This window comes from Pipra filicauda, unplaced genomic scaffold (assembly GCF_003945595.2).
Source record: "Pipra filicauda isolate LSUMZ 115617 unplaced genomic scaffold, ASM394559v2 scaffold94_size2452230_pilon, whole genome shotgun sequence".
NCBI lineage: Eukaryota > Metazoa > Chordata > Aves > Passeriformes > Pipridae > Pipra > Pipra filicauda.
The window spans coordinates 758218-770497 of NW_024105142.1; the positions used below are offsets into that span (position 1 = coordinate 758218).

At 38.7% G+C, this 12280-nt stretch overlaps 1 protein-coding gene across 1 annotated transcript in view; it reads right to left on the minus strand.

Moving 5' to 3' along the window:
• Nucleotides 1-2300: 2300 nt before the first annotated feature.
• Nucleotides 2301-12280, minus strand: part of VIPR2 (vasoactive intestinal peptide receptor 2) — a 53587-nt gene continuing 43607 nt past the window's right edge. The window contains exons 11-13 of the mRNA XM_027720762.2: nucleotides 9617-9746; nucleotides 9489-9530; nucleotides 2301-7871 (exon numbers count right to left, since the gene is read on the minus strand). Coding sequence (XP_027576563.1) covers nucleotides 7698-7871; nucleotides 9489-9530; nucleotides 9617-9746 — 346 coding nt within the window. The 3' untranslated portion in view covers nucleotides 2301-7697. The remainder of the gene's footprint in view (nucleotides 7872-9488; nucleotides 9531-9616; nucleotides 9747-12280) is intronic.

The window sequence follows — 12280 nt, forward strand, 5'->3', positions numbered from 1 at the left end:
AGAAAATTTCACAGCTTAACAGGATTGTGTTGAGAAGCAGTCTCAGTCACAAAGGCACCAGCTCAGAAATACAGAAGAGCTTCAACATAAAGCACAGCTCTTTGTTTAAATTTCTGTTGTCTTCCAAATCCAATATTCATATTTAATGGAATATCCTGGGGCACCGACTATATTCGGTAGGATGTTACTAGAAAGATATTTATTTGTCCTGTGTGAAAAATCTATAACTAGTTTGATAAAACACATACTTATTTAATGGTTTGATGCAACATATATCTACTTTTTAAATTATTTGATCCAATAGTTAACCTAAATTGCCTATCACCTAGCTCAAAATATATCCCAGTCTACACTAAGGATATCAAAATTCAATCAATTATAAATAATAGAACTAAATTAACAAATAGCATTTCATTTTAATCAGTTGGACACATAGGGTCTGATTATTTAGGACTTGGTATTAACTCAATAGCACTGTGCAGCCCAAGGAACTTCCTTTGCACACTGGAATGACCTTTATCCTGTCAGAGTCACCTCAGTAAAACTCTGTCTTTATACAGGACACTGTGACTGTGGGGTAGATGGTTGCTGTTCCTGAGCACAGGCTCTCAGGCCTCTCACTGAGTGCTCTGTTCCTCCTTGTTCTCTGTGTAAATCCCCTTTTAGACTCTCCGTCTGTCACCTAAATGCCAACCTCTGCCTGGGTACAAGCAGAACTAGGAACAGCACTGTAAACACTGCTGGAATTGGGAGATGGATGGGGATTTGGCTTACACACTGCCAAGAGAAAACAAGATATCCTGTAAAAGCAACCTCATTCTACAATCCACACCCAAACTTACACAGGCATACACGTGCACACACACGCAGAGTTTGCAATAGCTTTTCTCTTGCTGTCTGCTGTAGTTCTTTGGTTCAGCTCTGTTACAGAGACGAAGGCAAGACAGTCTTTCTGATTTTTTGCACCATCCCAGCCTCCAATCTCCTTTACTTTTTCAAACGTCCCAGTTAGAAGCTCCTTGATGCAGTCAGAGGGAAGAGCTTTGTGCTATATTCAAACCTCCTGTGGGCCAATGTTTACGAGTACAGAGCTAAGAGGCTCCTGCAGTCAGTACTGCCAAGTGTGACCATGCTAAAGTTGTCATAGAAGTGTTTGCTTCTGGAGTGCAGGCTCTCTTACTCTCCCCGTCCACAACACACCAACTTTTGTTTTTATTCTGGGGATAACCCTTTCTCTAGCTGTTATCCAGGACTTCTGTAAGGGACCAATTTTTTGCATTTGACGGGACTCGGAGAAGCCATGGAAATCTGCAGGCATTGTTGCCAGAACTGATGGGTGCCAGTCCCATTGCCAATGCCCCTACTCATCTGCACTGTGCCTGTCCTGCACATTTAGACTCATCAGCTGTAGAGCAGCTCACCTGCAGACATCAAGGTGACCTGGGGCTGCCCCTTTAGCGATGAGGAACAGAGGACATGCATGTGGGTGAGGACACTGAAGTGCTTTGCAGACATGCTACTGATTGCAGAAGAGTCCACACTGATGCAGCTCATACAAGCACACACATAAGGTAGGAGAGGATGAGATCTCTAGTCCCAAAGGGTCAGAAGAGCCCTCTGTGTGGTGTAGCTTCTGTGATACACAGATACACACAGAAAGGGAAAGAGTCTCTGGTCCACGTGAGATGGCAAAAAAGTGCTTCATCCTTTGTCCCTCCTCGATGTTGCTGCCAGGGCAGGCACAGCCCCACAAGGTTCCACCTCCTCCTCCACAAGTACTCATCTCTCTCTGACCCCACCAGCAATGCACCATTGCCAATATCTTCCCTGTGCCCATTCCCATTACTTTTAGGAGAGAAAAATGTGATGTATAGTGTTGCTTCTACAGGAGACATTTCACAGCTTTCCTTTGTCCTAGCTCCGTTATACTGTGCTTTGGACAGATACCTGCACATCTGAGAGGTAATTGAGCAATCAAGTTTTAAGCCAGTCACAGTAAGTAAAAAATAGCTGCTGACCACAGAGGTGTTGACACACACAACACCTGGGTCTGCTCTGTGTGTGTGCCATTCTCATGCCCCTGTAAGCACATATAGGTTGCTGGAAGATACGCAGAGTATCTCTTGGAGGGACTGTTTTTCTTTAACAGTCCCTTTCTTTTTCTTAGAGCTGCTGAATTAAAAAGTGAAATATTAACTTACCCACATTCTTCAGCATGGCCCTGACCCACTGAATCAATAAGAAAACTGCATCTTTATACAGAATATTTTTTTAAACATAAATAACAGAATTTTTGTGCAAAACTTTTAAAATTTTTATTCTCTGATTCCTCTTCAGTCCATTATGGTGTTATTAGCTACTATTATCTCTAATAGCATAAAGATGTAAACACATTTGTTCACAGCTTTATATATAACATTTCAGAGAAGGCTGTTAGGTATGTGACATTAAAAACCAAAACCAGAAAAGAAAAAAAAAGCAAAACCAGAAGAAAAGTATAGTGAATTACAGTATGAAATCTATTTACACACATTAATCTATACAACATCATAGTCTGTACATTTTGTAAAAAATAATCACATTCATTTACATAATCTTTACCACACTTGACAGATAAAAAGTATCAACAAAGATGACAAAAGGGAATTCCAAAGTAATACTCATACTAATGTACCATGATAAAAAAACCTGTAGGTTATCATAAACTTATTACAGTGCTTTGGGAAATAGAGGGGGTTGGGACATTTCAGTCACTGTTCTAGCTGACAATGGAAGTGTTACTGACTTAGATTTAACTACATAACGTTATCACTGGGCAGAACCAGATTCAACACAGAGTGCTTAAACCATGCTACAGAATGTTCCTTTTAAATGTTATCCTGATGTGCTCTTATAACATACATGTTAGAACACCTTTTTTTTTTCATCAGTAGAATAGCACTGCATACTCACTTCTGCTATTTGGTCATGTCAGGGTAGCACTGACAGCCCATGGCTTATATAGGCACTCACGGCAACATGAAGGTACTTTTGTTAGCAAAAGTATTTCCTGTCTAACTATGCATGGACAGTAACTGCTTGGACAATAACCCTTTTACACATAGCAGATTTCTCTGCGGGTTACTTGCTGGTTCTTCCTTTTTATCAGACATATTTAGTCCTTGCTTTTTCATTAGGGATGTCTGAAAAAAATCTGTGTATAGTGAATTTGGACTTTGCGTCTGATTGCTTAGCTGAACTGGGTAAATTCACAGTCAACAGAAGATGTTTTTTAGAACTTACAAAAATAGGAGGCAAATGATGCAGATGATTCATCTCAGTCATTACCCACAGAGTGTGGGACACGTGCACCTGCCAATGCCTTATTTCATAAATCTGTCCCAGACAGTCTCTGGTTTGCTGAGGGTCTGTGTCTGTTGTTTTCCCTTTCATCAGGTTAAAGGCAAAGGAAAGCTGTCTGGGCTGAATCAAGACATGAAGCAGATGCTTCTGAATGGGGTAGGCTGCCTCCATAGAAAGCTTTTTGTAATGGTATTTGTCAGCATTTAGCTATTGCTGCTACAGTACAGTCCCAATATATGCTTAAACTGGGTAGTTCTTCAGCTGGCTGCCCCCAGCACCCATCACCATGCCCTTCAGGGGCAGTCAGTTGGGCTCTCATGCGCTCCAGCACAGAGCACTTCCTTAAATACATGTCAAATTCTTAAAATTTCATGAAAACCAGCACTGCTGGTGGGATCTTCCATTCCCTGAAATTTTGAATTACACTGCACATTTCTCAGAGGAGGGCACTATTACCCAGATAACTGAACGATCTCTTCTGGAGAGATTCATCTTGCCTCATTGTAGATGTAGAGTGATTAATTTAATTACTAGCCAGATGCCCTGGGCTCATTTTACAGTGAATACAGAAAAAAAGGTGGTCCAGCTTACCCACCTTGGATGCCCAGCTGAACATGGAATGAATAATCTTCAACTAGTGCCTATTTCCCTAAGATGACTATGGAAGGCACTTAAAAGGAATCTTTAACTCAGAGATAGATATCCAGCTTTTAGATAACGAAACCATGGCAGATGAATTTCCCCCACATTTATGGAGTACCTGGCTGAAATATACTCAGCAGAGGAAAATTTAACTCAATGTGTGCTATATATTTAGGTTTAATCATGGTTAGTAACTAGAAAGCAAACTGTTGCTGTGCTCCTCAGGCACCAGCAGCAGTTAATGCTGACAGAAATCACTCGTAATGAGCCGTGCCTCCAAGGAAGGTAAAGTACAATTAACCACAGTACCAGAGAGTGAACTGTATTATCATTCTTGTCAGTAACTACAAGGTGTGCTACTGGCTTTTCAATGGGGATAAAAAAAACCAGGTTCCCTGCTCTGAAGACTTTACAACTCAGCTTGGACCCTGATGCAACCAAAGGGAGAAAGGCAGTAAAGGAATAAAGAAAGGAAGGAAAACTACGTGACAAGGATGTGCAGAGAAAGGTTATGCTTGTTTGCAGCCTCTACTTCCTCCCCTCATGCTGCTGGGAATGAGCAAGATCTAGATTTGAGGATGACAGAAGGCCAAATGATGTTTCCTTGCATTGTTCTTTTGACTCTTAAGAGTCACCATAGCAAAAATGTTTAATTCCATACTCCTGTGCAAAATGCAGTGAAAGACAAAGCCATGAGAAGCTATCTTGTTCTGGGTGTTGTAAAGATGTAAAATACAAGTAAAATCAAGTTCCAGATTTCTCAAACTGTTCTGCACCTTTTACATACATTTCAATATGATGTGTATCTGTACATGAAAAGGCAGCTGGAAGTCAAACAGGTGATGAGAGGGTTGATGCTGTAACTTTGCACAAAATTGTTTGGAAATCAGAAATTTTTGGGGAGTAAAAGCAAGCAAGCACAGTGCCCTCTGGACCTTTACTGCCATGATAATGCTTCCACAAAGCACTATGAAGTTAAACTGTCTCTCAGAAAGTATCCTTTCTGTATTGAGATTATCAATAGAGGGATGAGGTTTTACAAAGTTCTGTACTTTTCCCCTGTGTGAAAGAAAAATGTATGCAGCACCTCTCTCCCCTGTGTGACATTCTTTGCACATCCACATAGTCCTTTACAAACTTAGTGATACCATCTGTGTTCTCCCACTGGTGCAACTTGTCTCATATGGCACTACATCCTACATGAAAAGTGGAATCAAGTCCAAATGCATCTGCAAACTGTTAAAGGACACAGTGCTGTTTTGTTGCAACTTAAAATGTGTTTTCTTATTAAGGCTCTTCGGTTTTATAATCCAGAAATAATTAAAATGCAGATTTTCTCCATGCTCATCTAATTAGAACAAAGATGGGTTTCTCTAGGATACAATGTATTATAAACATGTATAATTGGTGATGCATCATGCAGAACAGACTGATGGAAATGATTGCTTGAAACCCCTGTTTCTGCACCATCATTCTGTCTGTGTGTCAATCCATTCATATAACCTCATTTGAGCAAAAAGGTGAGCATGCTTTAATGCTTGTCACATGTGCCTTTCTACCCTTGAAACCTGGGGAAAAAAAGAACATCCTGCACATCACACCTCAGGGAACTGAGCAGTCACAATGCCACTTCAGACAAAGAAGCCTAAAGTGCACAGATATGTTTAATTTAGGTATGGAAGCAACTCCTAAAGCTCCAATGGTTCTTAATATATTTGCAAATAAGAGTTTGTTATAAGGTTGTTCAGAGATCCAGGAAAATTACTAAATTTTAGCAATGGTTTCCGAATCTAAAGCCTTTGGGAATATATTTAGTTTAAATATATATGTAGGGGTGTACCTTTAGACCCCCACGGGACTGCCTTTGTGCAGCCCATTTCCATCTAGAATCTCATAGCTACTTCACCAATTGACAGCAGAAAACACTCTGAATGACTGGAGGTGATCAATAGCTTCTGTAAAGTCAAGTTTGGCAAAGTAGCAATTCATGAAGTGGTTATTGTTTAACTCAAATGATACCTACTGGGTAAAGATTGGTGTCATGTAACATTTACCACATTACCCGTTCTTCAGAACCCGTGAGAACCATGAGGCCTTTTCTATCCTTTGGTCTGACAAAACTTTGTATCTCTCTGGGGTAATCCCGTGAAAATAAATTGTGTTTGACCGATAAATAGCTAGATTAAATCAGATTTGTGGGGACACTTTGACAGCTGCTGACAATATTCCCAATACTGGTAATATTTTCAAAAATGTACGTGTATGCCTGCCAAGACATGCCCTTGATGCTGTTCTTGCCTTTATCTGACAAGACCTTAAATTCTGCCAGCTCTATACAATCTGTTGTCTGAAATAAAAGGGCAATTGTCTTTATGGAAGCACTCATGCCAATATGTGTTATTCCCACATGTTATGAATAGTGGACATGGTTAAAAGTAACAAGGGAAGTAAATATCATTTGGATTATTTCTTTTAAAGAGTGCAAATGTTCTGTGTATTTTTGTAAAACTCTGTGAGTTCTATCTCTTTTTTTAAAAAAATGTGGTTGCATGAGAGTCTTGGCATTGTTAAGAATTCCTTCTTTATGCCTTTTATGGTAATTTTTAGGGATTCTGCCCAATTCTTTTTTTCTAGAATCACTGTTAGGACTAAATTTTAAAGCATCTCAGATAGATACAGAATTAAATAAAACTAAAAGAATTTACTTTATTCTTTAAATGGGAGTTGTAACTTCATTGCAATATTCCTTGTTTTAGCTGCCAAGTATGTAGTTCTAGAGACATATTTTAATGAAAATACTACATAAAAATGGTATTTTTAATGGTTAATTGAAATAGTTAATTAATCCAAGGCTGTTATTCCTATGTGAGGCTGCTTGAGCAATAAAACACCTCTTTAGAAAATTGCTTAATGAAAGATTGACAAAAACTTCTCATTTTAAATAGAAGAGAACAACTGGTGATTGGAACATCACTATTGGAAAATGCTGAAGTTTTAATCAAAGCTTTTATAGTAGTCTTTTCTGTTGGACTGTAAATGTAGCCCTACTTTCTGCACCTAAACTGAAAACTAGACACTTTTGAAAGTAACAACAGGATTAGAATCAATTTCTGTAGAAAGTAATCTTTGAAATTTATACAATTAGCCAAGAAGTACTACCTTTTACTCTCTGTATAAATAATGTTCACGATTTCCTCGACTAGCAGCCTGAACTCCCACTGTGGTTAATTATAGTCTTAGATTTCTTTATTTTTATTGTATTTTCCATACTCAGAAAAGAATTTCCTTATCCTTAAGGAAATAAATGTTTCCTTAAGTATAAACAAAGTATAAGAAATTTTCTTGCTTCCCATCTTAACCCTTACAACACGTGCCAAAGCAGTCTGCATTGAGCAGGATACCATGCATCAATCTTGGAGCCACATTGGAGGGTAAAGGGATCATTATGGAAAATGAGCTGCTGAATTCTTATGGATAGTAAACTGCAAGAGAACACCAGAATTAATATGAACACCATTTAAACAAAACAGAAAGCATCCATGGGGCAGGTTTCTCTGTTATTAACAGAGAAACGGTCGGCACAAACCAATTTCCCAAATACCAACATGTAGAAAAGCAAAGCACTAAACTGTACATATTATAAAATATCACATCAAGCTGCATAATGAATGATATATTCCACAGTTTTTCACGTTTTGAGGGACCTAGCTCATTTATATCATGGTGGTCTCTGTCTGCATAAACGAGTGAGCCCTTGAATTCCGGTGGAGCTGAGAAACACTTTCTGATCCATTTCGAGAAATCGAAGAGCTGTGGAGCCTGTAATCCCTTCCTGCTGTCTGCTTCCAACACAAACTACGCCATTTTCTTTTCAGCTCCCCCTGCACCTGTGTTAAAAAGAAAATGCACAATGTGAGCTGAAAATGTTCTTCATGTGAGGAACCCATGGATTGGCAGTCAAATGGGGACCTCTAGGAGTAGAATCATTGAATGGTTTGGGTTGGAAGAGACCTTGAAGTTCATCTTGTTCCAAACCCCTGCCATGGGCAGGGGAACCTTTCACTAGACCAGATTGCTCCAAGTCCCATCCAAACTGGCCTTGAACACTTCTAGTGATGGGGCATCCCTGTTACAGTGTCTCCACCACCCTCAGGGAAAAGATTTCTTCCTTACATGCAATCTAAATCCACTACATTTCAGTTTAAAATTGTTACCCCTTGTCCTGTCACTACAGGCCCTGCTAAAAAGTCTTTCACCCTCTTCCTTATAATAACCCCTGTAGGTTATTATAAGGCTGGAAGGCTCCTATAAAGTCTCCCCAGAGTCTTCTCTTCTCCAGGCTGAACAATCCCTGCTCCCTCAGCCAGTCTTCATAGGAGAGGTGTTCCAGCCTACTGAAGATTTTTGTGGCCCTCCTCTGGACTCACTCCAGCAGGTCCATGTCTTCTTTGTACTGATGAAAATCACCTCTCCCAACCTGCTGGCCGTGCCTCTTTTGACGCAGAATATAATTGGGTTTCTGGGCTGCAAATGCACATTGCCAGCTCATGACCCAGTTTTCACCCCCCAGTATCCCCAAGTCCGGACCGCTCTCAATCCCTTCATCCCCCAGTCAGCACTGCACTGACCCAGGTGCAGGGCCTTGCACTTATCCCCGTTGAACTTCATGAGGTTCCCATGGGCCCATTCCACATGCCTGTCATGGTCCCTCTGGATGGCATCCCTTCCCTCTGGAGTATAAAACCACTTTTTACAAAGATTACAGAACTGAAGTAAAGGCTGTGTCTACACTGTGAGGAGATGCCCCAAGGCCGCATTCAAAATCAGTTTTGTATCACTTGTGCTGCAACATTAGCTTTTGGTATCTAGCTATTAATCACATGTACTTAAAGCATAGAATCAAATGATTAGCCCAAAAATCGGGCATCTCATGAATATGAAAGATTAGAATAGCACTCAGGAGAGCTGAATGACAATTCCCTATGCAGGCAGGTGTCTTCTTCAGACAGATTCCTCCTGTCAGGTACTGCATGGTGGCTGACGTCAAAAGGAAATCCTTTCATCTTTCTCAGTTGAGATTAGGAAAGCTGCCACATGCTTAGCACTTCTGAAAAATCTTCTGCTGTTTTGGGGGTTAGATACTGTCAGGAGATTACCCCTAAATACTTACTAAATGGTGTTTCAAGTCTTGGGTAAATTTCTACACTTGTTGCACCTCAGTTGCACAGTCCACATTGCTTCTAACAGAGCCAGATTAGATCATGTTAAATAACAGACAACACCAAGACCTCAGTTTACAAGGAATTAGATTTTAAATAGCTCTTAAAACTCTTCACCCAAATACACTGATTTCTCCTGTTGCATAGAAAGTGTCACATATAGATTCCATAAATAGGAATGCAAACATCTAAAACAGCTCCATGTATCAGAGTGGAATTATAGGGGCATTTATACATTAACTGAAAACAATATTTAACATTCTCAGTAGGAAAGGTGAGACTTACTTCACTGTTCAAAAAACAATACAGGACTGCAACAATCAACCCCTGGAAAGAGACAATATTTCTTAGTTAGTAGGCAGCACAAACCTAGGGAGATAAAACTTCTTTTGAATAAAAACTGTAAAATTTACCTGAAAAGATCCCAAACACAACTCAAAGATTATTTTATAATTATTGGAACTGCGGTCAGGAAATAGAGCAAACACTGTGTAGTGAACTCCAAATAATGGAATAAGCAACAATGTGGATTTTGCAAGTCTCCTGGGCAAATAAAAGAGAAAAAGCTGAAATTTAATGGTAAGCTCTTGTTTTACTGGGATAAGAATATGATGCAATGTTTACATACATCTCGTAAGACTTCAGATTTATAAATAGTAAGAGTAATTTATTACAAATTGTTTTCTTTTCAGGTCTGCTATGAGATTAGTCCCACAGTCACCTCCCAAACTGACAAGCCAAATTCCATAACATACTTGATCTTGCTGGCGTTGCACTCTTCCAAAAGCTGCTGAAAGGCTGCAGGGCCTCTCTAACCCATAAGTCCCTTTTCCAGCCCCCTCTATAGCAGTGGGGTGTAGGACCCATCCTCTGCTGTGGTTGACTAACAGCCACCTCCCAGCCTGGTTCCATGGCATGGATTTTGGGTGTGGGATTTACTGCATTATTCCACAGGACCACGTTCAACAAAGTGTTACGAGCTGATTACAAACCTCTTGAGATATTTTTTACTTGGCATGAAAAGTTCAGAGTTGAAAGGAATGGTGCCTTCCTGAAAAGTCATACTGACAGATCCTCATGTATGGAAGGTAATATCTCTCTTTTGAAGTTAATTGCTGTTAATTTTTTTTTAAAATGTGCAGCTTCATGGTAAGTTTGTACATTGCACATACACAGCATGTAAATAATACCTAGGAGATGTAATCCAGAACAATCTCAGCTGTGAGATTTTCATAAGCAACTTCAGATTTATCCCCAAGTACTAAAATGTCATAGATTTACTGCTGGTTTTCAGCATATACCATTAACTAATTTTCAGTGTTGTCAATTACATAACACATTTAGCAGAAGACACTATGGAAGTTAAGGAAGGAGAACTTTAAATTACTAAACCTAGCAGCTCTGACAAACTGCCTGTGAAACTACTGAAATGATGAATTGCTAATTATATCTTGTCTGTCCCTTACTTCACTCTAATAACATCAGTTTTATATATTATACAGGGCCAGTCATGCACGATTATGGATGTCTGGTATCAGATAAAATTCAAGAAGTTACAATGTTGAGTTCTATAATTCATCACTGTCTTGATTAATATAACTTGATTCAACATTGAAAGGCTGCTGTTGTGAATTCACGTATTTTAACAGAAAATTCAAGGTATTTCAAGCAGTTTTATTTTTTCTGTGTCAGTCTTCATAGCCTTCCTTTGTTCATAATGTCCCAGAGGCTGCATCTGTTTATGTGTAAATAATCAGTTCTGACAGCAAAGTTTCTCAAGAATAGTAGAACCCTCACATCTAAAGATGCTACCAGTAAGTGGGACAAATAGGATTTCCTCAGCAGAAGAAATTAATTTACAGCTGGAGGAAATGACACTGGCAGCAAATTTCCTGGTTTCCCAAGTTAAATGGAAAACCGATTTTATTTGAATTTAACCTTATCCACTGCAAAAGTAAAGTGAGCAACAAAAAGGATGGAACCATATACAAGCAGGTTCAGAAGAAGGGAAGAAAAAATGGTGACTTGAATGAGTGGTATACATTTTAGATTCATATTTCACTCCATCGTTGTTGTAATGATTTTTGTCTAACTGATGTTTCTTTCTCTACACTGCACTTACACTTTAGTGAAGGAAGGGGACAGAAAAAATAGCCTTATTCTTCTCTGCATTTTAGAAACAGGCAATCAAATGCTAACAGCAAAGAATTCACAGGACTGAATAATAAAGGACAAGGTTGTTATTAGTGAGAACATTTCATATTATAAAATGTTATAGAAAACTGTGGAAAATTATGGAACTGAAAGTCAGTCTAGTCACGTTGATTTTTCTGTGGCCCATCAGGTATTCATTTTTTGCATAAAATGTGCCACATTCTTTACAAAAGACATAAGGTTCTACTTCTCTTAGCTTTAAAGTTATTCTTCAGCACACTATGTTTTATCAGCTTTTAGGACAGGAATTCTGTATTTTTTAAATAAAGAAAAGGTGTTATCCAGGAACACATTTTCAAAGGCCATTTTCATGGTTTTGAATTTTCAGTGTTCATATTAGGTTTTGTCACTGAAGTATTATATTGACACCAGAAGTCTCAAACTCAATGTCTATATCTGGGCTTTAAAATAAGACCTACTACCACAGACCCTTGATTGTGGATTATAGTATCCAGTAGATATTATAATAAACAACAATAACTGATACAGCAATATAATAAAAACCAAAATCAATTTTAGCAATGTATTTGAATTGCTGCCAACATTCCCTGATTCTAAAGCTGCGGAAAGACGAGACATTAGCATTTGATGTCCAAACCAAAACACAAAAGAAGAAAGTCTAAACACAAAGGAAGTTGATCTAAATCAGACACAACTGTTTTCCTATAGAAAATAAAGCTGGTATTTTAAATCAAACCTCATACTTAGCTTCTAACTTTCTGGGAACAATGTAACTTCTTTTCAGCTCTTAAAATATATGTAAATATTACAAAAAAGTATTTTAGAAATGAAAAATTAAAAAAAAATTTAAGGAGGTTCAAGCAAAATGTTTCGAACTTGAAACTTTTGTTCTGTCAAAATGA